Source organism: Pelodiscus sinensis, chromosome 16, assembly GCF_052426305.1.
Source record: "Pelodiscus sinensis isolate ZL-2025 chromosome 16, ASM5242630v1, whole genome shotgun sequence".
In the NCBI taxonomy this organism is placed as follows: Eukaryota; Metazoa; Chordata; order Testudines; family Trionychidae; genus Pelodiscus; species Pelodiscus sinensis.
Window position 1 is genome coordinate 30485365 of NC_143067.1, and position 25504 is coordinate 30510868.

General features: G+C 44.4%; 1 protein-coding gene across 6 annotated transcripts in view; it reads left to right on the forward strand.

The window, feature by feature from the left end:
• Nucleotides 1-310: 310 nt before the first annotated feature.
• The window catches only part of MAT2B (methionine adenosyltransferase 2 non-catalytic beta subunit), a 43192-nt gene continuing 17998 nt past the window's right edge, over nucleotides 311-25504 (forward strand). For 2 of the 6 annotated variants that reach the window (XM_075900185.2, XM_089769542.1), the window contains exons 1-7: nucleotides 448-525; nucleotides 3431-3625; nucleotides 10784-10898; nucleotides 11696-11848; nucleotides 13295-13488; nucleotides 15946-16059; nucleotides 18723-18919. In XM_075900185.2, the coding sequence (XP_075756300.1) occupies nucleotides 463-525; nucleotides 3431-3625; nucleotides 10784-10898; nucleotides 11696-11848; nucleotides 13295-13488; nucleotides 15946-16059; nucleotides 18723-18893 (1005 nt within the window). In that variant the 5' untranslated portion in view covers nucleotides 448-462 and the 3' untranslated portion in view covers nucleotides 18894-18919. Of the gene's footprint in view, nucleotides 526-3430; nucleotides 3626-10783; nucleotides 10899-11695; nucleotides 11849-13294; nucleotides 13489-15945; nucleotides 16060-18722; nucleotides 20307-25504 lie in introns of those variants that run through there. The other 4 variants (XM_089769541.1, XM_075900184.2, XM_075900186.2 and 1 more) reach the window with 4 other exon arrangements.

Consider the following 25504-nt stretch of genomic DNA (forward strand, 5'->3'; position numbering starts at 1 on the left):
TCAGATTCTTTTTTATGTGAATGTTTTCCCTCTGATCTAGCCTGGGAGCCTACTGCCATGAATGGGGGAGGGCGGGGTTCAAGACCCTGAACAGCCGGCCCAGTGACTAAGGAGCCCGCCGCTTCCCGGACCCCGAGACGAGGCTGCCTGGGTTAGCGGTGGGGCTGAGCTTTGGCACGGCGCTGCCGCTTTAAGAAGCGGTACGTGAGTGTGCGTGTGCGCGAGGCAGCGAGGCCACCTCTGGCCAATAGGCTCGTGACTGAGGGTGCGAGTGCGCTGGCCGAGAGCGGGGCCAATGAGCTGGCCGGAATGAGCCTCGCGTGCTTCACGTACGCCCAGTCTACCTCCGCAGAAGAACCAATCAGGGGCCGCGATAGGCAGAGAGCGGAAGTGGTCGGCGGCTGGAGCGAGAGGGTCTGCGGCGCGGGTGGGGCCCGAGGAGCCGGAGCCGAGGCTGCCGGGATGGTTGGCCGGGAGAAGGAGCTCAAGATCCGCTTCCTGCCGGGGCAGTGCGAGCTGGTGGAGGTGAGGGGCGCGGGGCCGGTCCGAGCGCTGGCGTTGGGGAGTAGAGCGGCCGGCGAGCGTGGGCCGGTGCCCCTCGGGGGGCGACCGGGCTGCCCCATGGCGACCGACTCGCCAGAGCCCTGCCCTGGGTGTGCGGCGCCTGCCCCTCTCCGTCTCCCCTGCCCACCCGCAGCGGGTCCGTGTCCGGGGAGCGGGACGGCTACAGCCCTGTGGGGACCCGACTCCCAGGTAGCCTGCGCTCTGTGCTTCGCCTTCATCTGTGGGCCTGTCCAGCCCCCTCGACCCCCTGTCTCAGGCCGGCCAGGGGCAGCCAGCATCCCAAACATGCCGCCTTCCGCGGGCTCTAGAATGGATCCCTTAGTCTTAAAAGGTTGGGCTGGGTTCCTGCTGCCGCGCCTGATGCATCCCTGCGCCAAACACAGCCACATAGAGATGTGTATCCGGGCCACATTAAAACACCACTGGGTAAAGAAGGAAAAGAGACCTAATTAGATTTCTGGGCTGTAAGACGTAGTTATGTATGAAACTCATCAGATACACTGATGATAATGTTCTTTTAGGCTCCTGTTTCTGCGGGGAGGAAAGGATAATCTATTTCTACATTATCTAAAAGTATTGTGTTCCATTTACTGCCATTTAACGTTATGTTTAGTGGGATCTGTTACTAACACTTCTGTTGTATACTCTTTAATTTTGTTTGAATAAATCAGACTTGTGGCTCATCCTCTTGTTCACCTCCTGGGGGAACAGTTGCACTCTTGTGGTGGCCTAAGGCTTCATCCTTATTCACTGAGGAAGGGACATCCTTCATGATATATTTTCTGTAATTATTTTTGAAAGATAAGGTAGACATGACATACAAAAAGTGTTTGTCATTTATACAAGTGGGTTAGATTTTGTGTCAGAATTTTTGTCTGATAATATCAGGACACAAGTTATATAATTTAGTCCTCTGAACTTTTCTAGAGACTTTTGCCTGGGATCAGAATTTCTAAATTCTGATTCCAAGTATCCTGTTAGATGACTGATGGGGGTATGCCTTTTTTCTCTTTAGTTTTACTGTGTTTACAAGATTCATATACTTAAATGATTTTGGATTTGGTTACCTCTTTATCCTGACACAATAGTGAAGAACCCGAGAAATGTTTTATAGAAGCAAAAAGAATGCTTCCTGTGCAAGCCTCTTACTTGAATTTGTTGCCTTTGAAAATCTACCCATGTCTATTTGATTCTGTAGTTTTCAATGGATTGATGGAACATGGATTAATGACTAATTTTCTCATAATTTTGTTTTATGTTCATGTTGCAGCAATGCTTTTACTACTGTTTATAAGGGGCTTTATTTTTAATATATGCATTGTTATGTTTAAATACTGCTAGATGTATTTCAAAATTTTGGTAAATAAATGAGTGAGATTAAATTTCCTTCTAATAAGATGCTTGGATGTGTTTACTTTTTTCAGACTTAAAAATTCAAATCTATGAGCCTTTTCATCACTTTTGAGTTCCTATTCATTTTTGTTTCTGAGAGTGTACAGCACTAACTGGGGATAGTCTTGACAGTGACTTCCCAGTTCTGATATGTCTGTGCATGGTACAGCCCAAAATTGTATTGGTTGCCAATTACTGTATGTTGTCTTCACTAAAGTATATTAGCATTGATATTTAAAGGACTTTAACAGTTGGACTGCATTATTATTATCTCATGCTGTCAAGCTCTTAACTCCTTATCTCAGGAGTGGGTAATAAGTGGCCTATGAGCTGGATGCAATTTGCTCCTCTGGCCACCAGACTCTGTTTACCTGAATGTCCTCAGGTATAGACACTCACCACTCCCATTGGCTGTGATTTGCTGTTCTGACAAAGTGGGTCTTTGTCCACAAAACCTTTTGCCCAAATAAATCTTAATCTTAAGGTGCTACAGGACTCCTCACTGTTTGTTTGTTTGGTTTTATGCATCTGTTCGTTTTGTTTAGTTTTTATTGGATGGTTCTGTGATTCATACTTAAATCCAATTTTTGACTTGTAAATCAGAATGATTCTCCAAAACATCATCCAGTTATCTAACTAAAATTAAGAATACCATATTCCTGATTGTGATTAGAAGGAGAGCAGCTCATAATCCCTATATTGAGGTTGCTAGTCACTTTTCATTATTAGAGGTTCTTTGTATTCTCCATTTTGTATGTAGTTTATATACATTTATCTGTAGATAATCTTGCCAAGCATGGACAATTGGAGCAGGTTGAATAATCAAATCAGTTTTGTGATCCATCTTGTCTAACTGAACACGAATTGTCTGAGTATTTTATTAAGGCTTTGCCTGAGATGTATTCAATTTACATCTCAATTCTGCAGTAAACTCCTTATGGGGAAGACCCCATACGATCTTTTTGCAGCGAGCTGATTCTTCCTGGGCACAGAGGCTTTCCAGGGGGAACTCATTGCAGGGATTAGTTCACAACTTTTTCAATAAAACGTTCAGAGCCAGCTCTTTAGAAGCACACATACCCCATACATTCCTGTTGTGCAATGGAACTGCTGAATTATGAGCACCCTTAAACTCTTTGTTTTTATATTTTTTCATTTTTGTTCACATATACAGACAATAAGTGAGTTTCTGAATGAAGTTTTGCAGTTCAGATCTGTTTCTATATTTGCTGTTATAACATTGTCCTGTGCTTTCAGTGTTTACATTTTACAAAGCTTTACAGGCTTCATATATTACTTAAGCCCTAAATTTTTGGAAACTGTGAGGAAAGTTAACCTGAACGTTTCCCAAGAATAATATGACAACACTCATTTACACTGATTATGGTTGCAGCCGAATAATAAAACATTAAATGGAGACATTAAGTATAATGAAAAGAAATAAAAATGTGTGGTTTTTTTTCCCTTCTTCCAGGAAGATGTTGATATTCCCAATAGACGTGTTCTAATTACAGGAGCTACTGGGCTTCTTGGCAGAGCTGTGTACAAAGAATTTAATCAAAACAATTGGCATGCAGTTGGCTGTGGATACAGTAGAGCTCGACCAAGATTTGAACGAGTTAATCTTCTGGACTCTGTTGGGGTTCATGACATTATTCAGGATTTTCGGGTAAGATTGCAGGAAAGAAAGGAGAAGCAGTCACTTTGCCATATTACTCTGGAGACTATGTGTATGCATTTAAAAAAAATGTTTGCTAAGATGCCTTATGCTATTAAACACTTCTGATCTCAATGACACTCCAAAATACTTCTGTGGTAGTTGTTTGGAAGAAAATGGCATTTTTGTTGTTTCCCTAATTTGTACAGTTGTGTTTGTATAATATCCCTAGATGCAACAATCAGCAGCAAGTAAGTGCAAGCACATATATTTAGTAATTAAACAAAAAGTTTATACACTTCTGTAAAGATTTGTATTGAGACAATGTTACAATAAGGCTTTGTTACACTCGAGACAGAATAATTGATTGCATATCTTGTTCCTCTCATGGTGCAAATCTCCTTGTAGCAGTCAATGCTGTTGTTTCACAGCTTCCAAGGAATAACTTTTTTAAAAAAGCTTATATTAGAATAAAGAGACCCAGTCTAGAAAAGAGTTATAAAACTCTTGTGCTTGTACCTGTCAAACAAATCAGTTAATATTAATACCATTAATATATAATATAGTATATGAAAACCGTAAGTCTAGTTTGGTTAACATTTATTTAATTAGCATTGTGGGTGGTTGGGTATTGAGTCCAAGCTAGGGACATAAAATCCTGTTAAACATATAATGTAACTGCTTAACAATTTAAATAGATTAACTGGCCCATTGTGTTGCGGGTGAGAGCCACTGGAGCAGCCCTGCAGTGCAGTGTGGTGGGCTTGGCTGGGCTGCCACAGCCAGGCCAGACACAGGTTAACTGGTAAGCATGCTGGTAAGGCAATACTTACCGGTTACTATGGATGTAAATCCAAATTTAAATGGCTTAGCAGTTAAGCATAAAGTTTAACTGGTAAAATGGGGGGTGTTGGAGCCCCCCTGCCTACAATAGGTGAGGAGCTGCTTCAGCCCCCACTGGTTAACCAGAACCAGTAAGCATCACGCTTAATTGGTTAACCTTTCACATCCCTACTGGTTACTCTTTCACATTCCTAGTCTAACCCATATTTTCTTTAATACTAAGAACAAAATTCTTTGCTATAAGATAGATATTATTAGGGGTGATGACTGAGGGTCATGACTGCAAAATACTCAATGAGAGCCTTTGTTATTTGCTATTTGTGATGTGTCATGCGTCTGCACACCTGGTTTGGCCTAACTTGTTATTTTATTCGCGTGCGACACCCGTGCCAACGTGCAGCGCCCCCCCCCCCCCCCCGCACAGCCCCCTTGAGCATGCGCCGCGTAACCCAAATGGGGGCGAAAGGATTCAACCACTCCACTTGTAGTCTCTTGATCGCCCGCCGGTGGCGGAGAGGGGAGCCCGGGCCCACCCACTATCCCAGGCTCCGGCCCAGGGCCCTAACGCAGGGAACCGTGCTCCCTACAGTAGCAGGCGGGGGGTTATCGCGACCCTGCCCTGGGCCAACGTTCAACTCCACCGCCTGAGGTCTACTCATGATGGCCGGTCAAGTGTGCCCATTACGTCCCCTCTCCCTGTTCCCCCCTAGAATCATAGAACCATAGAGCTGGAAGAGACCTCAGAAGGTCATCAAGTCCAGCCCCCTGCTCTAGGCAGGATCAATCACAACTAAACCAACCAGGCCAGGGCTTTCTCAACCTGAGACTTAAACACCTCTAGGGATGGAGACTCCACTACTTCCTTAGGTAACCCATTCCAGTGCTTACCACCCTCCTAGGGAAATAGTTTTTCCTAATATCCAACCTGGACCTCTCCCACCACAACTTGAGATCATTGCTTCTTGTTCTGCCATCAGTCACTACTGAGAACAGCCTCTCTCCATCCTCTTTGGAACCTCCCTTCAGGAAGTTGAAGGCTGCTATCAAATCCCCCCTCACTCTTTGCTTCTGCATACTAAACAGACCCAACTCCCTCAGCTTCTCCTCATAGGTCATATGCTCCAGCCCCCTAATGATTTTGGTTGCCCTCTGCTGGACCCTCTCCAGAGTGTCCACATCCTTTTTGTAGTGGGGAGCCCAGAACGGGACACAATACTCCAGATGTGGCCTCACCAAAGCCGAATAAAGGAGAATAATGAAACCTCTGGATCTGCTGGCAATGCTCCTCTTAATGCAACCTAATATGCCATTAGCCTTCTTGGCTACAAGGGCACTCGGTTGACTCATATCCAGCTTCTCATCCACTGTAACCCCCAGGTCCTTTTCTGCAGAACTACTACTTAACTGGTTGGTCCCCAGCTTGTAACTATGCCTGGGATTCTTCCATCCCAAGTGCAGGACTCTGCACTTGTCATTGTTGAACCTCATCAGATTTCTTGTGGCCCAATCCTCCAATTTGTCTGTGTCACTCTAGACCCTATCTCTGCCCTCAAGCATATCTCTCTCTCCGCCTAGCTTAGTGTAATCTGTGAATTAGCTGAGGGTGCAATCCATCCCCTCATCCAGGTTATTAATAAAGATATTGAACAAAACCGGTCCTAGAACTGAACTTTGGGGCACTCCGCTAGAAACCGACTGCCATCCTGACATCGAACTGTTGATCGCTCCCCCTGGGCCCGGCCTTCTAGCCAGCTTTCTATCCATCTTGCTGTCCATTTATCTAATTCACGTTACCTTAACTTGCTGGCAAGAATATTGTGGGAGATCGTATCAAAAGCCTTGCTAAGATCAAGGTATATCACATCCACTGACTTTCCCATGTCTACAGAAACAGTTGTCTCATCATAGAAGCTAATCAGATTGGTCAGGCACGACTTTCCCGTTGTGAATCCATGCTGACTATTCCTAATCACTTTCCTTTCTTCCAAGTGCCTCAAAATGGAGTCCTTAAGGATTCCTTCCATGATTTTTCTAGGAACAGAGGTAAGACTGACCGGCCTATAGTTCCCTGGATCGTTCTTCTTCCCTTTTTTGAAGATGGGCACTACGTTTGCCTTTTTCCAATCATCCAGGATCTCTCCTGATCTCCACGAGTTTTCAAAGATAATGGCCAAAGGCTCCTCAATGACATTTGCCAACTCCCTCTGTACCCTTGGATACATTAAGTCTGGACCCATGGATTTGTGTACGTTTAGCTTTTCTAAATAGTTCCTAACCTGTTCTCTACCCACCAAGGGCTGTCCATCTTCATCCCATCTTGCGTCACTTAGCGCATTAGTCCGGGAGTCCACATTGTCCATGAATACAGAGACAAAGAAAGCATTGAGTACTTCAGCTTTCCCCACATCATCTGTCACTAGGTTACCTCCTTCATCCAGTAGGGGCCACACACCCTCTCTGATCACCTTCTTCTTGTTAGGTTTCTACAGGCATGTTTTCTTGTTATCCTACACATCCTTAGCCTTTCGCAATTGCAATTGCGCTTTCACCTTCTTGATAACCCCCCAGCATTCTTGAGTTATACATTTAAACCCCTCCCTGGTCATTTGTCCAAGTTTCCACTTTTTGGAAGCTTCTTTTTTGTGCTTAAGTTCACCAAGGTTTTCCCCTGTAAGCCAATCTCCTACTGTGTTTGCCTCTTTTGCTATGCGTCGGGATGGTTTCTTTCTGTGCCTTCAATAAGGCTTCTTTAACATACTGCCAGCTGTCCTGGACTCCTTTCCCCTTCATGTTAGAGTCCCAGGGGATTCTGCCCATCAAGTGTCTGTGGAAGTAAAAATCTGCTTTTTTTGAAGTCCAAGGTGTGTATTTTACTACTCTCTTTTCTTCCTTTGGTCAGGATCCTGAAGTTTACCATCTCATGATCACTGCTTCCCAGGTTGTCACCCACCTCCACTTCCCCTATTAGTTCCTCCCTGTTTGTGAGCAGAAGGTCAAGCTCCGCACAGCCCCTGGTCGGATACTTCAGCACTTGTGTCAAGAAGTTATCCCCAACATTCTCCAAAAACTTCCTGGATTGCCTGTGGACTGCCGTATTGGTTTCCCAACAGATATCAGGGTGATTAAAGTCCCCCACGAGAACCAGGGCCTGTGATCTGGAAGTTTCTCTCAGTTGTCCCAAGAAAGCCTCATCTACCTCATCCACCTGATTCGGTGGCCTGTAGCAAACACCAACCACAACATCACTGCTCTTGTTTGCTCCTTTTAACTTAACCCATAGATTCTCAACAGGTTTTTCTCCCTCTTTATACTGGAGTTCGGGGCAATCGTAGTGCTCTCTTACATATAGTGCAACTCCTCCTCCTTTTCTCCCCTGCCTGTTCTTCCTGAACAGTCTATACCCTTCCATGACAGCGCTCCAGTCATGCGAGTCATCCCACCAAGTCTGTTATGCCAATCAAATCCTATTTCTTGGACTGGGCCAGGGCCTCCTGTTCTTCCTGTTTGTTGCCCAGGCTTATCGCATTAGTGCACAAACACCTCAGGTAACCAGTTGATCGCCCTATCTTCTCCATTCCAATCATGGGTCCTCCTTTCTTGCTCGTTCCCCTCTGCATTTCTTCCCGGTATCCGACTTTCCCACTCCCCTGAGGGTTTTGGTCACCGTCCCCCAGCGAACCTAGTTTAAAACCCTCCTCACTAGGTTTACAAGCCTGTCCACGAAAATGCTCCTGCCTCTCTTTGTTAGGTGGATCACATCTCTTCTTAACAAGCTTTGTGCCTGGAACAGAGTCCCATGGTCGAAGAAACCAAAGCCCTCTCTGCTACACCACCTGCACAACCACGCATTTACGTCCTCAATTCGACAATCCCTGCCCAGTCCTTTCCCTTCAACAGGGAGGATGGACAAGAACACCGCTTGCACTCTGAATTCTTGGATCTTTCTTCCTAGTGCTACATAATGCTCAGTAACCCGCTCGAGGTCATTCTTGGCTGTATCGTTAATTCCCACATGGAGAAGCAGGAACGGGTAGCAATCTGAAGGTTTGATCAGTGTGGTAAGCCTCTCAGTCACATCCTGAATGCGAGCTCCCAGTAAGCAGCACACCTCTCGATTCCAGGTCCGGACGGCAGATGGATGGCTCAGTCCCTCTTAGGAGGGAGTCCCTGACCACCACCACCACCCGTCGTTTTCTTTTGGGGGTGGTGGCCGTGGAACCCCCATCACTAGGACTACGCATGCCATGCCTTCCAGTAGATGGTGTTTCCTTCTGGTTTTCTTCCTTCCTTCCAAAGCATTCAGCACTGTAGAGCCTGTGGAGAGAGCCTGAAAGCAATTACTTATCTCTATAGCATTTGGGGGGTTCCCATGCTGACCTTTTCCCTCTTCTAGAAGTTACGTACTGCCATTTCTCTTCTTGGTCACGTACTGCCCTCTCTGGCTTCTCTGCCTGCTGTGCTTGAAGGATTAAATGCTGCCTTCTATCGAGGAAGTCTTCATCCTCTCTAATCGAGCATAGGGTTGACACATGGGCCTCCAGTCCTCTAACTTTTTTTTCTTCCAAAATGTTGACCAGCTTGCACTTCATGCAGATGAAATCCGTTCTTTCTTCCGGGAGGAAGACAAACATGGCACACTCCATGCAGGTGATAACAGCAGACCTATCAGCATCCATCACTGCTGTCCTGGCGAAGAGATGTAAAAAGAAAGGCAAAAGAACCTTGCCCCCTTCCCTCTCCCCTTCCAAACTCCCTCTCTAAACTCCCTGTTAGCACTTAGCTATTCACAAGCTCCTTGGTCGCTTGCCCACTGCCTTATAAAGCCCTGAAGTGCCTGAAAGTCCCTCCCCTTACCAAGACTCAGCCACGTCTCTACCTGTCTCTCCCGACTTCCCCCCCCCTTTCCTTCACCTTCCTCCGGGATTTTATCCTCTGCCCACTCTTGGGCTCGGTGGGTGACGTTATCTCCCCTTGTCAACCCGCCTTCCTTTCTTCCGACGACTCCTGTCGCATGGGTGCTGTCATACGCCACGCCGGGCGAGGTGTTCTGTCCCAGCGTTCCTCCTACTGCTTCCTGACAGGCTCATGCTCCCTGCGTGTCTGCCCCCCTGCGCGGCGTTGCGGGGGCTTGCTCTGCTGCTTCCCTAGCAGCATGTGCGCCGGTATCTTTGGTGCCTCGGCTACCCCCTAGCTGGTCGCAGTGACGGGGTTGCATCACCTCGTCACAATGGGCAACCTAGGCTAGAGAGTGGACTGCATGAATGGCCTAACATCAAAGTGGACTGCAACATTGTCGTAACCAAGCTTGTGTCCTGGGAAAGGATAGTTTTGCTAACTGTGCTTGTATACCTAGAATTTGCGGGGTTGGCCACTTAAACCGTAGCAGTACTTTGGATGGAGAGGGTGTGCATGGTTAAGCAAAAGCTTATTAGTTAGTACTATAGACTACATGCATTCCGGCTCCCTCCCCCCTGCCAGTAAATTTTTTTAGCAGGCTGGCTCAGTTTGCACTGAGTCCAGGACCCTACCCCTACTGAGGCTCTGCATTTAAAGTGTATTAGTAGCCAAGCGGGCAGGCAGCCCTAGGTCAGTTCCACCTTACGCCAGGTCCAGGAGGTCAGTTCTTCCTGCCCCTCTGCCAACAGGGGATGCTGCCATCCTGTGCTGCTCCCTTGTATCCGCTGGTGTGTGAGGGGAGCTGGGTTTTAAACTGACTGCCCTTGTAGACCAGCTTCCGCCTGGCACCCATGCTGCTGCCATCTGATATAAAGGCAGCACACAGAATAGCAGGGGGCTCTTTGGGAGTTGTGCCAGAGCACACTTGCTGCCACCCCCCTCTCCTCGGGGACTGTAGAAAAGTCAAGTAACTAATAAGAATTCATGAGGTCAATTGACTATTCAATTAACAATATTTAATATCTCTAGCTCCCAATGTCAATGTTGTGTGTAGTCAGCATGAACTTTTCATGTGCCCTTGCTTTACGTGTGTCATTTTAGTAATATTGATAGGGAAAAAAAGCTATACAGATGGAAACTAACAGAATCTGGCAACCTGGTGCATGGGCAACTGTAAACAAAATGTCTCATGGGCCACACGTAGGACACCAGTGGACCACAGGTTGCCCACCAATGCTTAAAACTTTTGCATTTCCAAAGAGAAGAAAGTTCTTGAGGATTTCACAATAAATGATTATTGTGCATCAGTGCCACAATTAAATCAGAACAGTATTTATTTTCTGCGTAGATGACTGATCTGGTTTCTGTGTGAGGGCGCAGTTGCTATTTTTTAATTTTGTTCCTCGATAAAATTGAGTCTTTAATTTTCAGCCTCATGTGGTAGTGCATTGTGCTGCTGAGAGAAGACCAGATGTTGTAGAAAGTCAAGCAGATGCTGCTTCTCAGCTCAATGTGGCTGCTTCAGGGAACTTAGCAAAAGAAGCAGGTAAAGAGACAATTAGATGGATTTTTCCCCCAGAATACTACAGTAACTTATACAGTGGCTTAAGTAAGCATAGTATTTTACATTAAACAACCAAGATCCATCATTGCCTCAGCAAGCTTTCTATATAGCTAAGTGAAGACAGCAACATGGGTATGTTTGGAGGATTAGAAAAGTAATGGAATGAAGAGGTGAGAAGACAATGGGATAGTATTGAATCTAGAACATGCACTTATTTCCGTCCCTCACTGAAGTTTCATATGAATTATAGAGCATTTGAATTAAACACATACAAATGTAGTTAGGTTCAGAGAGTAGCAATTTTCCTCTCACACTAAGGCTTGTACAGTAAAACTACAATAGTCCGGCACCCAATTGTCCGGCACTCCTGATAGTCCGGCATCAAAATGGCAGCACTCCTGACGGAACCGGGACGGAACCCGGAACCGTTCAGGTCAGCCACTCTCACGTGGGTGACAGCAGGGCGGGGGAGGTGTTCTGCTCTGGGGAAGGGGAGGGGAATTGGGTTACTCACAGCGTCCCAGCCAGCTGATTGAAAAGCCGGCTGCTCAGTGCAAGTGCCCCAGTGCCTGCAGTGAGACACAGGGCTGTACCGGCAGCTCCGGGGACCTGAGCATAAGGTTGGGTGGGGAGGGGGACTGGGTTGGGAGTATACAGTACTTCCTGATACTCCAGCATATCCGATAATCTGGCACCACCTAGGTCCCAAAGGTGCCGGATTATCTGAAGTCTACGGTAGTAATTTTTCTTTATTTTCCGCCATACACCTTTTCTCTTAGCTGGAATCGGAGCATTTCTGATCTATATTAGTACAGACTATGTGTTTGATGGAACAAATCCTCCTTATAAAGAGAGTGATGAACCAAATCCTCTAAATCTTTATGGTAAAACTAAACTAGAAGGAGAAAAGGCAGTCTTTGAAAATAATGAAGGTAAGAATACAATTTAAATTTTGAAATTTCCACAGAGTTTTGTTTCTTCTCACTTTGTAACAGATGAGCTAGTACATCCTGGTCAATAAAATCATTAGAACAGCAAATCTAACTTTCTGTCCATGTGGGACTGTTTCTTTCCTACAACTGAAATATTATTTCTTTGTTGATGTGCTTAATTTTCATAGCTGCCTTTATATTCTGTCCTATTGTCATTTGTAAAAACTCCCAATTGATTATCATTTCTGAATTCTGTTAAGATACTGTTTGTTCCTCTTTTCTGGATTGGTAATTAAAGTCATACTGGAATTAGGTATGTGTGGTACCTCCCTAGACATCTTCCCCACTCAGTACTTTGCTCTGTTTTCATAACCCTTTAGTTATAGTCTCTTAGTCAGTAATGAGTCTGTGGTAGTATTCCAATCTAAGCAGATTTAAGGTGATTTTGAGAAGATATCATCATAAGTCACTGAATCAGTTCTACTAAAATAAAATATTACATGAATCTTTCAACTACTAGCTTTGTAATTATATAATAAATGAAATTAGTCAAGCTTGTATTGCACAGTCTTTATACTTTTATATTGTGTTTTGTGAATAGTGTTCACAATCAGATTTTAGTGGCTTGATTTTTTTTTTTTTTTTTTTTTGAGGGAGATTGCTTTGCTTCCTTTAAAAATGAAACAAACCTTCTAATTGTTTTGTTCTTTCTTCCGTGTCTCAATTTTTATGTTCTTTCAAAAACTGTCAAATCAAACGTTAATTCCTTGCTACCTTAGCGAACATATCATCCAGATAAGTCTTGTATATAGTCATGCTTTGCACAGGTTAATAAAAACCTGTTATATAATCTCAGGAAGTTTTGTGGTTTTCACCATTTCCTGATTTTTTTTTTTTTTTCTTCAAGATAATATAATAATAATAAAAAAAAACAACCAGGAGCCACTTGAGTTAATGTAATTCCCTTTGTTCACTAATTTCTCACTGTAATATGAGAGGCATTTTTGCTCTCATTCTCTTTCTACTGTCCATATCTTTTCTCTGCAAGCCTTATGAATTCATATTTAGGTACTTCTCTCTGTCCATTAACAGTACTATAACTGGCTTTATAAATACTTTGAATAAAAATATTAGCTATATAAATGTTTACATTATATAAAGTGGAAAAGATGTCCTTAATGTAATTTTAGCAACTCTTATTTACTGTACATGTTCTGAGTTCTGTATGAAATTTGAAAACTTCATATTGACTGAAAACTATGTAACAGAATAGACTGTACATAAGCACAGTTAATATTTTTCTTTCGCAAGTGTGACTCTATATCATGTTTTCCAAATGTCTATAACAATTTTTATTCATGTTCTGTAATTCTGAAAATTTTGTAGGGTTATTCACAAGCATTCGATTAGTCATAATTTAAAAAAAAAAATGTTTTTCTTGTTTAGGTGCTGCAGTGCTCAGAATTCCTATCTTATATGGGGAGGTGGAAAGGCTGGAAGAGAGTGCTGTAACTGTTATGTTTGATAAAGTGCAGTTCAGTAACAAATCAGCTAATATGGACCATTGGCAACAGAGGTTTCCTACCAACATCAAGGATGTAGCTAGTGTTTGCCGACAGCTTTCAGAGAAGAGAATGCTGGTGAGAATTTGAGAAAATAAGCCTCTTTTAGCCAATATACAAGTTATTTTTGTTTTTAAATTTTCCTGTCCCAACTGTGGTCCCAAATGGGTACCAAATCAAACCTAAGGTTTTGGTTCTGATTTTCAGAGCTCTAGGCCAAGCCTTGACGACTACAATAACTGCTGCTCTGTCCATGAGCCTCCCTGAGTGCTATGCTACTTGGGAAATGATGGAATTGTAAGTTGCAAAGATGAGAATGGGAGAGCAGGATCCAGAGCTTTTCTTAGGAGTTTCCATATAAGAAATTAAAATTACCGTGAATCTTGCTGTCTCTAGGACTAAAATGCAAGTAATCAATGTACCACCAAAGTATTTCTATAGTAAAGTATACCTTTAATTCTCTACCCTTTGAAGGGTATTTTTTTTTAAAAGATCAACAGTGATTGGACTTCTTGGTGGACACAGTTCTTGAAGATGCTTGTGCAAAATATTTGATGGCATTGCAGAGAGACAGGAGGGAAAGGATGTTGATAGAGCAGTAGGGGTTCCAGAGAAACTGTAAATACTCCAGTTGCTATGAAATGGAACATGAGCTCTCTACCATCTTGTACCTTATACAAATCTTCAGTAAGCTGCCACTACGGAGCTCTTCCAGGTGAGCTGTCAGAGTAGGACCATGACGAAGGTATTCATGTGTGCAGATAGCCCTTGTAATATCTCGTAGCTGCTGTTAACAAATTTAAACTGAGAAGGTAAGAAGGCCAAAGAGAGGCACAAGAAAGCATTTTCCTGTCACAAGTTTCAAACCTGCCGAGTCCCAGAGTGGATTTTGGTGCTCAAAATACAGGAAGCATTAACTGCATTTTCTCTAATGATCCCAATTTAAAACAGTTTTAGAAGGTTAGCCAGGAGGCAGCAGCTCCCAAGAGTGCAGAATGTATTCATTGAGTTCACACTTCGCTTTCATTGAGCTGTGCACACATTCAATCCATTGTGTGCATTTTTAGATGGAAAGCACTTGATTGAATATGTATAAATTATCACAGTTCTGCAAAATCAAAACAAATTGCGCCTCCTCCCCAAACCTGAGAGCTACTTAAATGTTAGAGCTGTCTTTCAACCGCTATTTCTAACTGTCTCACTCCCATCATTCTTGGAAAAATTGCAGTTAGAATTTTTAAAATTGGGATGTGTTCTTCCAATTTAATTCAAAATTAGCAGGTGTAATTATCCCCCAAAAGCTTATTAATAGAAACCATGCATGGAAAAATGAATAAACATCAAATAGTCCGGTAGCACTTTAAAGACTAAACAAAATATGTAGATGGAATCATGAGTTTTCGTGAGCGCAGTCCACTTCTTCAGATGACTGTAGTGTTGGAAGTCCCCCGATTGGCCTGGGTGTGGGAGAGCATGAGAAGCCTCTTCCTGCCCTGCCAGGTGTTGAATTTGTCAACACCGCTCTATAGATAGTTAAGTCTAAGGCATAACTTCTGAGTACTTCTATATAGCTCTCATTTGCTGTGAGAGAGAAGAGGATTTATGGTGTCTGTCATATTTATATTACAGGTTGTATCTCCAAAATCCAGTCCTCTCCGGTCTGACAACATCCCTGGTCCGGCAGGACTATGAATGTTCCTGGACCAGAGAGCTCAGGAGCCTAAGGGCAGGAGGGCCAGCCGGGCTGGAGACCACACAAGACAGTACCAGAACCCCGCAGCAGCCTCCTAGCAGCCCCCCTGGAGTTTAGGGCTGAGGCCGGAGCCTTGTGGCAGTGTGGGGGGGGGGGGGGTCAGAGTCCCTGTGGCAACCCCCAGCAGCACAGAGCTGGGGTTGCATGGGGGTCAGAGTTTCAGACCCATGTCTGTCCCCTGCTGCACAGGACTAGAGCCCTGCCGCAGGAGCTGGAACCTGTGCCACCCAGGGAATCAGCAGTAGCCGGGCCAGGAGCCCAGCCAGGTTTGGGTGGAAAGGCAAGGCAGGGTTGCCTGCTGGGGCCGTCTGCCAGCAGGAGTGATGGACTAGGGGCCAGTGGCAAGAGACCTCCCCCAGTCGTGCAAATTCTACAGTACTGCACCAGAGATGTTTGTATTTGAATTTTGATAAATGATTGGCTTGCAATGGGATTTTTGTTTATATTTAAGCTTTTCACACCTGTGTCATCTTAAGAGCACATTCAGTCCATGCACAGTTGAGTCAAGACTGCCCAGCATCTTTGAGAAGTCAAAGTTCTGCCAGCCCTGCTGATAGCTTTATAAAAGCTACATTTTTTTTCCTTCCTAAACATCTGCTCAGTATCTACTCTGGCAATATAGTCATTCCAGAAATATTTCAATTAATTATTAATTTGTTTTTCAGGATGGCATCATCTTGTCTGAATGTCAGCCTGTATATTGGTTTTTCCTCTAATCTGTTGCATATCTAGTTCTGTGAAAATATCAGTCTAACTCTTCATTGATACTTCTTTCTTTCTAGGATCCATCAATAAAAGGAACATTTCACTGGTCTGGTAATGAACAGATGACCAAGTATGAAATGGCATGTGCTATAGCAGATGCTTTCAACCTTCCCAGCAGCCACTTGAGACCAGTAAGTAATATTAAAACTATATTAAAAATATAAACATTTCTGAATGCTTTCATTTGAGCCACTTTCGTACACTGAAAAAAACAAGTGGGCTGCTGCTCCTGATAGCATGAGTAATTATATCAAGGAACAGTCCCAAAAATCTTCAATGTGGCATGATGTGCTGCCAACATTTTCAGATATCTTCTGATGCAGGGAAATGACCACTGCTGTGTTAACTATTTCCTGTAATAGATGTAGCTTTTCAAACAGAGACCGCCTTATAAATAAAGTGTATATTATAAAAATCTGCAAGTCTGGAGTGTAAAGTATTTCTAGACTACAGCTGAATAATACCCAGCTAGCCAGCAGTCATAGACTTAATTTAGCATACATTAGTTTGTCTATGTTTTGTAAACTGAGTAATTTCTCCTAGTAAAATTGTAATTTTTTCTCTTAGATTTTTCATTAAAAGAAGCCTATACAATTTACTGTATTTTACTTTAAAGATAGTCTGTTTTGTATTGTTGTAATTTTAAGATACTATTATATCTATAAAATCTATCTTCTGCAGAGGTCTTCATTGTTGAGAAATATTCATAGATATTTAAAATTATGGATTTAAAAATGTAAACCTTTGAGTTATTTAAATTTAAATAAAACAGGAGGCAATTTGAGGGAAAAGTGCAAATTGAATCTGCTTAGCATTTCAGTATCAGACTTGGTTAAAAAAAATTCTATATATATTTCTAGTGAGATACTGTTAACTTCTAGGGTTTATATATTTAAAGGTAAAGTGAGACTTCTTAGTTTACAAATTCAGGGATATTTTTTTTTTAAGACAAGTTAATATTGAAATGTGGCATGGAAGAAAGACAACTTACACACAATACTAGTTTGGTCTGGGATCATTTTAATTTTAATATGCTAATATGAATCTAGTATTGAATAACCTTTACTGTTGTTGGTAAGAGAGAGTCTCTGAAGAGATTTTTCATCTCAAGAATATGCACTCATCTATTATAAATAAATATTATCAGGTTAGTAGGGATGAGATGTGAGAGAGAGGAGATATTGATGTGAAAAAACGTAAAATGGCAAAAAGTGTGCCATTTAATATAGGTATGATGCACAGAATCATAGAATACTGGAACGGGAAGGGACCTCGAGAGATCATCAAATTTAGTCCCCTACCCTCATTGCAGGACCAACCATGATCTATATCATCCCTGATAGATGTCTGTCTAACCTGCTCTTAAATATCTCTAGTGATGGAGATTCTACAAACTCCCTAGGCAATTTATTTCAGTGTTTAACCACCCTGACAGTTAGGATGTTTTTCCTAATGTCCAACCTAAGCCTCCCTTGTTGCAGTTTAAGCCCATTGATTCTTGTCCTATCATCAGAGGCCAAGGAGAACAATTTCCCCCCCTCCTCCTTGTAACACCCTTCTAGATATCTGAAAACCACTATCATGTCCCATCTCAGTCTTCTCTTTTCCAAACTAAACAACCCCGATTCCTTCAGCCTTCCATAATAGGTGATGTTTTCAGACCTTTAATCATTTTTGTTGCTCTTCTCTGTGGACCTTCTCCAACTTCTCCACATCTTTCTTGAAATGTGTGCCCAGAACTGGACACACTATTCCAAGTGAGGCTTAATCAACGCAGAGTAGAGTGGAAAAATGATTTATCATGTCTTACTCACAACACTCCTGTTAATGCATCCCAGAATCATGGTGGTTTTTTTGGTTTGGTTTGCTTTAATTTTTTTTGCAAGAATGTCACACTGTTGACTCAGATTTAGCTTGTGGTCCGCTATGATCCCTAGATCCCTTTCTGCAGTACTCCTTCTTTGACAGTCACTTGCCATTCTGTATGTGTGAGATGGGTTGTTCCTTCCCAAGTGGAATACTTTGCATTTGTCTGTATTAAACTTCATCCTATTTACCTCAGACCATTTCTCCAGTTTGCCCAGATTATTTTGAATTATAACTCTATCCTTCAAAGCACTTGCAACCCGTCCCAGGTAGGTATCATCTGCAAACTTAATATGTCTACTCTCTATGCCATCATCTAAATAGTTGATGAAGATATTGAACAGAACCAGTCCCAAACCAGACCCCTGTGGAACCCCACTTGTTATGCTGTTCCAGCATGATAGTGAACCGTTGTTAACTACTCTCTGAGAGTGGTTAACCAGGCAGTTATTCACCCACCTTATAGTAGCTCCATCTAAATTGTATTTGCCTAGTTTATTGATAAGATCATGCGAGACCGTATGAAATGCCTTACTAATGTCTAGGTATACCACATCCACTGCTTCTCCCTTATCCACAAGATGTGTTATCCTATCAAAGAAAGCTGTTAGATTGGTTTAACTTGTTTTTATATCTGTCTAGCTAAAGGACATTCACACAAGGAGTACAGTAAAATGGGATTTTCTGTAGGGTAGTTAATACACATTGTCCCTAAAAGCTCTACAAAATGAATATTTGTCGTCCTAGCATTTCTATGTTCAAAAAATTTTAGGTGAGAAAATAGATTTTAACTTTTAAGTTGACAAAGCAATGGAAAAATTGTCTGAAGGGAACAAACATATTGAAAGCAACAAATGGCAGTATTTCGAAGCACTCATTTTTAACTGTGTATAGTGGTTGTGTGTGTTTTGTTTTTTTTGTTTTTAAGATTATTGATGGCCCTGTAGTGGGTGCTCTTCGTCCGAAGAATGCTCAGCTCGATTGTTCCAAGCTAGAGATGCTGGGAATAGGACAACGAACGCCATTTCGAGTTGGGATCAGGGAATCACTATGGCCTTTCCTTGTTGACAAGAGATGGAGACAGACTGTCTTCCATTAGTTTGTAAACTTTTTAATGAAAGGATGGTATGTGGCACTTTTTTTAAAAAAAAAAGGGGGGAAAAAACTAATTTTGTATTCTTAAAAATTGTGACACTTATGAGCTTTCATTGAATCAGGTAAAAATATGGTTTTGCACTAGTGAAATTGTTAGCCTGAAAAGCTATGTGGCAAAAAATGAACCTTGTTTAAAGTGTTTTTTTGTTTGTTTGTTTTGTTTTTCCTTCTATTTGTACTGGTTTAATCTAATATCTGATCCTAACAAATTATGGTTCTTAGTCTTAGTAACATTTGATGCCAAGTAAAAAACACATCAGCTGAAGACTTTCTGTAGCTGGAATTTACTGTTGATGCTTAGGGTCTTTGCTATTTGTACAGTAAGTCCTTTGAAGGACCCAGGTTAGTTTCTTTTATCACCAAAAAAGATTTCATTTTTTTAATTTTATTTTAAAGTTACTGTTCTAATGTGAGTTAAAGCGAGAATCATTGAAGTTTTAATGTTCATTTGCTTTGAGCTTGAATCAAAATGTTTAGAAGAATATGAAACTTTATTTTTGCAATTATTGAATGTAGTTTTTATGCTTGAGAGATATTTTCACAATGTTCTATATCCTGGAACTCCTGCAACTTCATATATTTGTCCATTGAATGCATTTATCTATTTTAAAGGTGACCTGCCAAGTGTTGGGAGGGGGAAAAAAAGCGAAGAGAAATAAGCATGGCCCGTCCTTTGCTTTGGGTAAAGGCTTGAAGTGTATATTCATTTTTCTGTTTGTGTGTTATACTAGAAACACAGATCCTGTATAAGCTTGCAATGCTGTGTGGTAGAAGTAGAGAAACAAGGGCATCACAAAGAATAAAAGTGCATGCTGATAATTGAGGGGATGGAAGTCAAGAACTTTGATTAACAATATAGTTTTACCTGTGAAAACTCTGGAGGTAGGCTTGTACCTAGGAATGTGTCTTAGTGGTGTAGCACCTGCATTAAGGTTTTGCTCAGTAACTACAGTGTAAACTTCCTAATGCAAACAAGTTGTAGATTGGTCAAGACTTTGTTCTTAACTGCCCATTGAAGTAAAATAGGTATTGTCTTTTCTGTTTAAAGATTCAAGCTGCCAGTAAGAATTTGGTGCTTGCGATATGCGTGTTCTGAGATCTTTCAGGAAGACTATGCAAAACTGGATTTTATATTCCAGATTTGTGACAAAAATAAGTAGAAAAACCTGGAAACCCTTCAGGATCATAAAGGCAGATGCTCACTAGTTATAAAACTCTTTTACAGGTCAACTTTAAATTCAGTCCCTCTAATTCCATGTGTCACACATGGAATTAACTTGTTCGGTTTACTCTGAAGTCTTGATATGCACACAGTAAGTTATATTTCCAAAATAACAATAAATATATGTTGCTGGTATCTGTGTCAGTGGTTGACTCAAGAATTTTTTCTAAATCTTAACTAGGTGCATCCCCTCCCCTTCACAACACAGGTTGGACCAACCTGGCCTGGCACGCTCAGGATCTGACCGGTCCTGGATGAAGGATTTTGTTGGACCAGGGGAGGTCATTTTTGGACCCCTGCCACCGGCCTGCTTGATTGCTGGCCTCCCAGCTGGCTGCCCCCTCCCCCCCTTTGCTGGCACTACTGCCTTGCTGAGCCACTGGGCAGCCATCACTACCGTGACTGTTCCAGGCAGCCCCCCAGGTGGCCCCATTGCCAGCTCCCTGTGGACAGCCCACTGCCCTGCTGGCTTCGCAGGAATCCTTACTGCTGGCTCTCCACCGGGACTGTCTGGTCCTGCAACATCCATGCCGTACCATAGATCTTGCTGGACCAGATAATCCTGATTAAGACAGTTTCTACCTGATGTGTCGGAGCAGGGGTGATACAGCAGGTGACAGAGTTTGATGGAAGGGGAAAGAGGCAGAGAGAGTCAGCAATCCTGGCTAATTAGGGGCAGCTGAGACAGGGTGGCTGCAAAATCAATTAAGGCCCAGGTGAAACTAATTGGGGCTGCCTGGAGGCCTATTTAAGAACTCTCCCTGTGAGAGAGGGAAAAGAGAGCTGAGAAGGAGTTTGGAGAGAGAGAGAGAGAGAGACATCGGAGGAGCCAAGAGAACGGCATCAACCTTCTTAAAGAGTACAGGGAGACAACAAATCTCAAACCAAGGTGAGTGAGCCATATACTATGACTCCTAGACTGTGGGACAGTAGGCTGAACAGGGGTCAGGGGCCCAGGAGTGGGACTGATCCTGCCATGTGTGGTGTCAAGAGTGGGATATTTCACTTCAGTGAGACCTTGCAGCAGACCCATCCAAGACAGACTAGGCCACCCTAGTAAGATGGGAGAAAAACAAAATGGAGGATGTAGGAAAGGCCCTCATACAAGCCACTGCAGCACAGCAAGAAGCTATCTGGGCTCAGATGGCTGCCCAGCAGGAGTCAGTATGACTAAAGCAGGAAACTAACCAGCTGCTGCTAAGCCAGGCTGCCCAGGATCGAGCCACCTTGCAGGAGGTAATAATGCAGTTGAAGGCTCTGACCACTCAGGTGCATGGCTCAGATGGAGCCTGCGGGCCAGCAGTTTCCTCCAGAAAATGACAAAGGAGGACGATGTGGAGGCGTACCTCCTGGCATTTGAGAGGATAGCCCTGCGGGAAGGTTGCCCCCAAGCCCAGTGGGCCAGCATCCTGGCCCCATTTCTGTGTGGTGAGGCCCAGAAGGCCTATTTTGACATGCCGGAGGAGGCTGCCACTGAGTATTCCCAGCTGAAGGCTGAGATTCTCGCCAGGTCGGGAGTAACCACTGCTATCAGAGCTCAAAGGTTCCATGACTGGCGGTATGGGGAGGGCAGAGCACCAAGGGCACAACTATTTGACCTGATCCCCTTGGCCCAAAAATGGTTGCAGCCATAGACCTACAGCCCGGAGAAGATTGTGGAAATTATTGTCCTGGACCAGTTTGAGGGGCCTACCAACTGATCTGCGAGCCTGGGTCAGCCAGAATGAACCCTCCTCATACGACGACATTGTAGCCCTCGTGGAAAGACAATTAACAACTTTTGCAACCCCTCAGCAAAGAAGTTCGGAGAGACAAGAAAAATGGATTAGCCCCAAAGGCCCGTGGCTCTGAACTCTCGAGTAAGACTTGGCTGGGAAAGAGGGAGACAGAAGAGAGGCTAGAGGCCATAAATGGACTTAGGGACTGGGGGCAGGAAGGTCAGGGGGTAAAACCCAGTAGCCTAAGAAATAGGGGGATGCCCCGGGCAGGGTATCGATGCTACGCATGTGGGGAGATTGGGTATATAGTGGCACACTGTCCAAACATAACAGAACCCATGCAGTGTGACTTAGGAGACCTGGGAGGCCCCTGCAATCTCATAAATTTGGCAGGCATAGCAATGGCCCCCCATCTGTACACCCGACCCGTTAAGATGAATGGAATAGAGACCACGGCCTTGGTGGACTCAGGGAGCGCCGTCACATTGGTCTCCGGGCAGCTGATGGAACCAGACCAGCTGACTCATGCCAAGTGCACAGGGATCTCGTGTCCATGGAGATGTCAATTATTCCCCAGGATCTCTATTTGTACAGGGACAACAGGGTAATGTCACAATGGTTGCAGTGGGGCTAGTTCCAAGGCTCCCATACACAGTTGTGATTGGGCAGGACTTCCTTGGATTTAGTGACCTGCTCCCTACAACTGAGGGAAAGGAAGAGAGCCCCCTCCCAAGTTTTCACAAATTTTCCCAGGACCTATTTTCTGAGCCTTGGAAACTCCAGAAATCAAAGCGGGAAAGGAGGGCAGCCAAGAAACTGGTTACTCTAATTCTGACCCAGAACCTAAGGCAGGCCCTGGCTGGGAGGGAAACTGAGCCAACTGATAATGAAGCACTGAGAGAGGTAAACGAGCCTGAGGCTGGGCCTAGCTCAGCAGGGCCCCCTGGGCTGAAAGAGGCCGAAGGTTCCCCAGAGCCCAGGCAGGTAGGGCCCTCGCTTGAAAATTTTGGACAGGACCAGGCCAATGACCTGCTGTATCAAAACATTCATAAAGAGGTAGTTGAAGTAAACGGGATCCCTGCAGAAGGAAGGCTCAAGGGCCCTAGACCCTATTACATTATGAAGAGGGGTCTGCTGTACCGAGTGCTGCCACACCCAGTACAGGAGGTGGAACAGCTCTTGGTGCCTCAATCACCGGCGAGCCGTGCTGGACCTAGTACACAGTCATTTATTCAGGGGTCACCTAGGAGTTGAGAAGACCCTAGATTGGATTTTACGAAGGTTCTACTGGCCCGTGGTATATATGGAGGTTCGGCGGTATTGTGCCTTTTGCCCCAAATGCCAGCTTCATGGGCCCCAGCCGCACTTGAGAGCCCCACTGATACCCCTATCTATCATTGAGGTCCCTTTTGAACGCATCACTATGGACCTAGTGGGCCCATTAGAAAAGTCAGCCTGAGGACACCGGAACATATTAGTGGTCCTGGACTACGCCACCCGATACCCTGAGGCAGTACCCCTGAGAAATACCCATTCTAAGACCATAGCCAGGGAGTTAGTTCAAATCTTCTCGAGGGTGGGGATACCCAAGGAGATCCTAACAGATCAGGGTACTCCCTTTTGTGTCTAAGTTTAATGAAGGACCTGTGTGCACTACTCCACATACGGGCTCCAAGGACGTCAGTATACCACCCGCAGATGGATGGCCTCATCGAGCAGTTCAACCACACCCTCAAGGACATGATCTGGAAGGTAGTGAGTCGGGATGGGAAAGAATGGGATGACCTACTTCCGTACCTCATGTTTGCCATTCGAGAAGTACCACAGGCATCCATAGGTTTTTCCCTATTTGAACTGCTATATGGGCGAAACCCCCAGGGCCTTCTAAACCTTGCCAAAGAGACCTGGGAGGAGCAGACAAACCACAGACGCAATTTGTAGAGCACATCCTGCAGATGAAGGGCAGGATCTCGCGGATAACCCCCATTGTAAGAGAGCACCTAGAAAAAGCCCAGCAGGCTCAGCAAACCTACTACAACCATCGGGCAGTGGTCCGGAAATTCCAGGTGGGCGATTGGGTAGTGGTGCTGGTCCCGATAGCGGAGAGCAAGCTCCTTGCCAGGTGGCAGAGACCCTGTGAAGTGGTTGAAGTCATAGGGGAGGTAGATTATAAGGTGCGGCAGCCGGGTCGCCAGAAACTGGAACAAATCTACCATGTTAACCTGCTCAAACCATGGCGAGCAGGGAGGTGGAGTTGGTCGCCCTGGGGGCTGCAATACTGAATGAAAGCCAACAGGGACAGGTGGGGATCTCCCCAGAATTAACCCCGGGCAGAGGTTCTTGCAATGCTGAAGCAACACTAGAGGTGTTCTCGCCAGAGCCTGGCTGGACCACTGAAGTCAAGCACCATATAGTCATGGACCCAGGCATAAGAGTGAATGTCAGGCCCTACCGAATCCCAGAAGCAAAGCAAAAGGAGGTACAAAAAGAAGTAAGGAAAATGCTAGAACTAGGCGTCATTGAGGAATCCCACAGCCAATGATCCAGCCCCATTGTCTTAGTGCCTAAACCTGACAGCAGCCTCTGTTTTTGCAATGATTTCCGGAAGTTGAATGAGGTGTCAAAGTTTGATACATACCCCATGCCGCAAATAGATGAGCTCATTGATCAACTGGGAAAGGCGCAGTTTTTGTCCACCCTCGACCTGACCTTCCATTGGCCAGGAAAGTCAGAGAGAAGACAGCCTTTGCCACCCCTTAGGCCCTATATCAGTACACCATCCTCCCGTTTGGATTACATGGGGCCCCTGCAACTTTCCAGCGATTTATGGATAAGCTACTGTGCCCTCACCGTACATCATCCACACCCCAGACTGGGGGACATATTTAGAGAAGGTGGCAGCTGTACTGGACACCTTAAGGGAAGCTGGCCTAATCGCAAACCCGGCAAAATGTACAATAGGACTTGCAGAGGTCAAATACCTGGGGTACATAGTAGGGAGAGGCTTAGTGAAACCCCAATTGAATAAAGTGGCTGCAATACAGAACTGGCCCCGGCCTGTATGTAAGAAACAGGTCCAGGCATTCTTGAGACTAGTGGGGTATTACCGGAGGTTTATCCCCCATTTTGCTTCAAGGGCATGTCCCCTGACAGACTTAACGAGAGCCCGGGACCCGGATGTGGTGAAATGGACCCCAGCAGCAGATGACACATTCCGTGACTTAAAATCTGCCCTGTGCAGTGACCCAGTGCTCATAGCCCCAGATTTTGAGAGAGAGTTCGTACTACAGACCGATGCCTCGGAAGTCGGATTAGGTGCGGTATTGTCCCAAATGGTTGGAGAAGAGGAGCATCCTGTACTATACCTAAGTCGGGAGCTTCTCCCAAGGGAACAAAACTATGCTATCGTGGAGAAGGAGTGCCTTGCAGTAAAGTGGGCTGTGGAGAGCCTACGATACTAGCTGCTCGGAAGACAATTCACCCTCATCATAGACCACGTGCTCCTGCAATGGATGCACCAGAATAAAGACAGGAATGTAAGAGTAATGTGGTGGTTCCTGTCCTTGCAACCATTCCACTTCCAAGTGAAACATAGGGCCGGAGCCAAGCACGGCA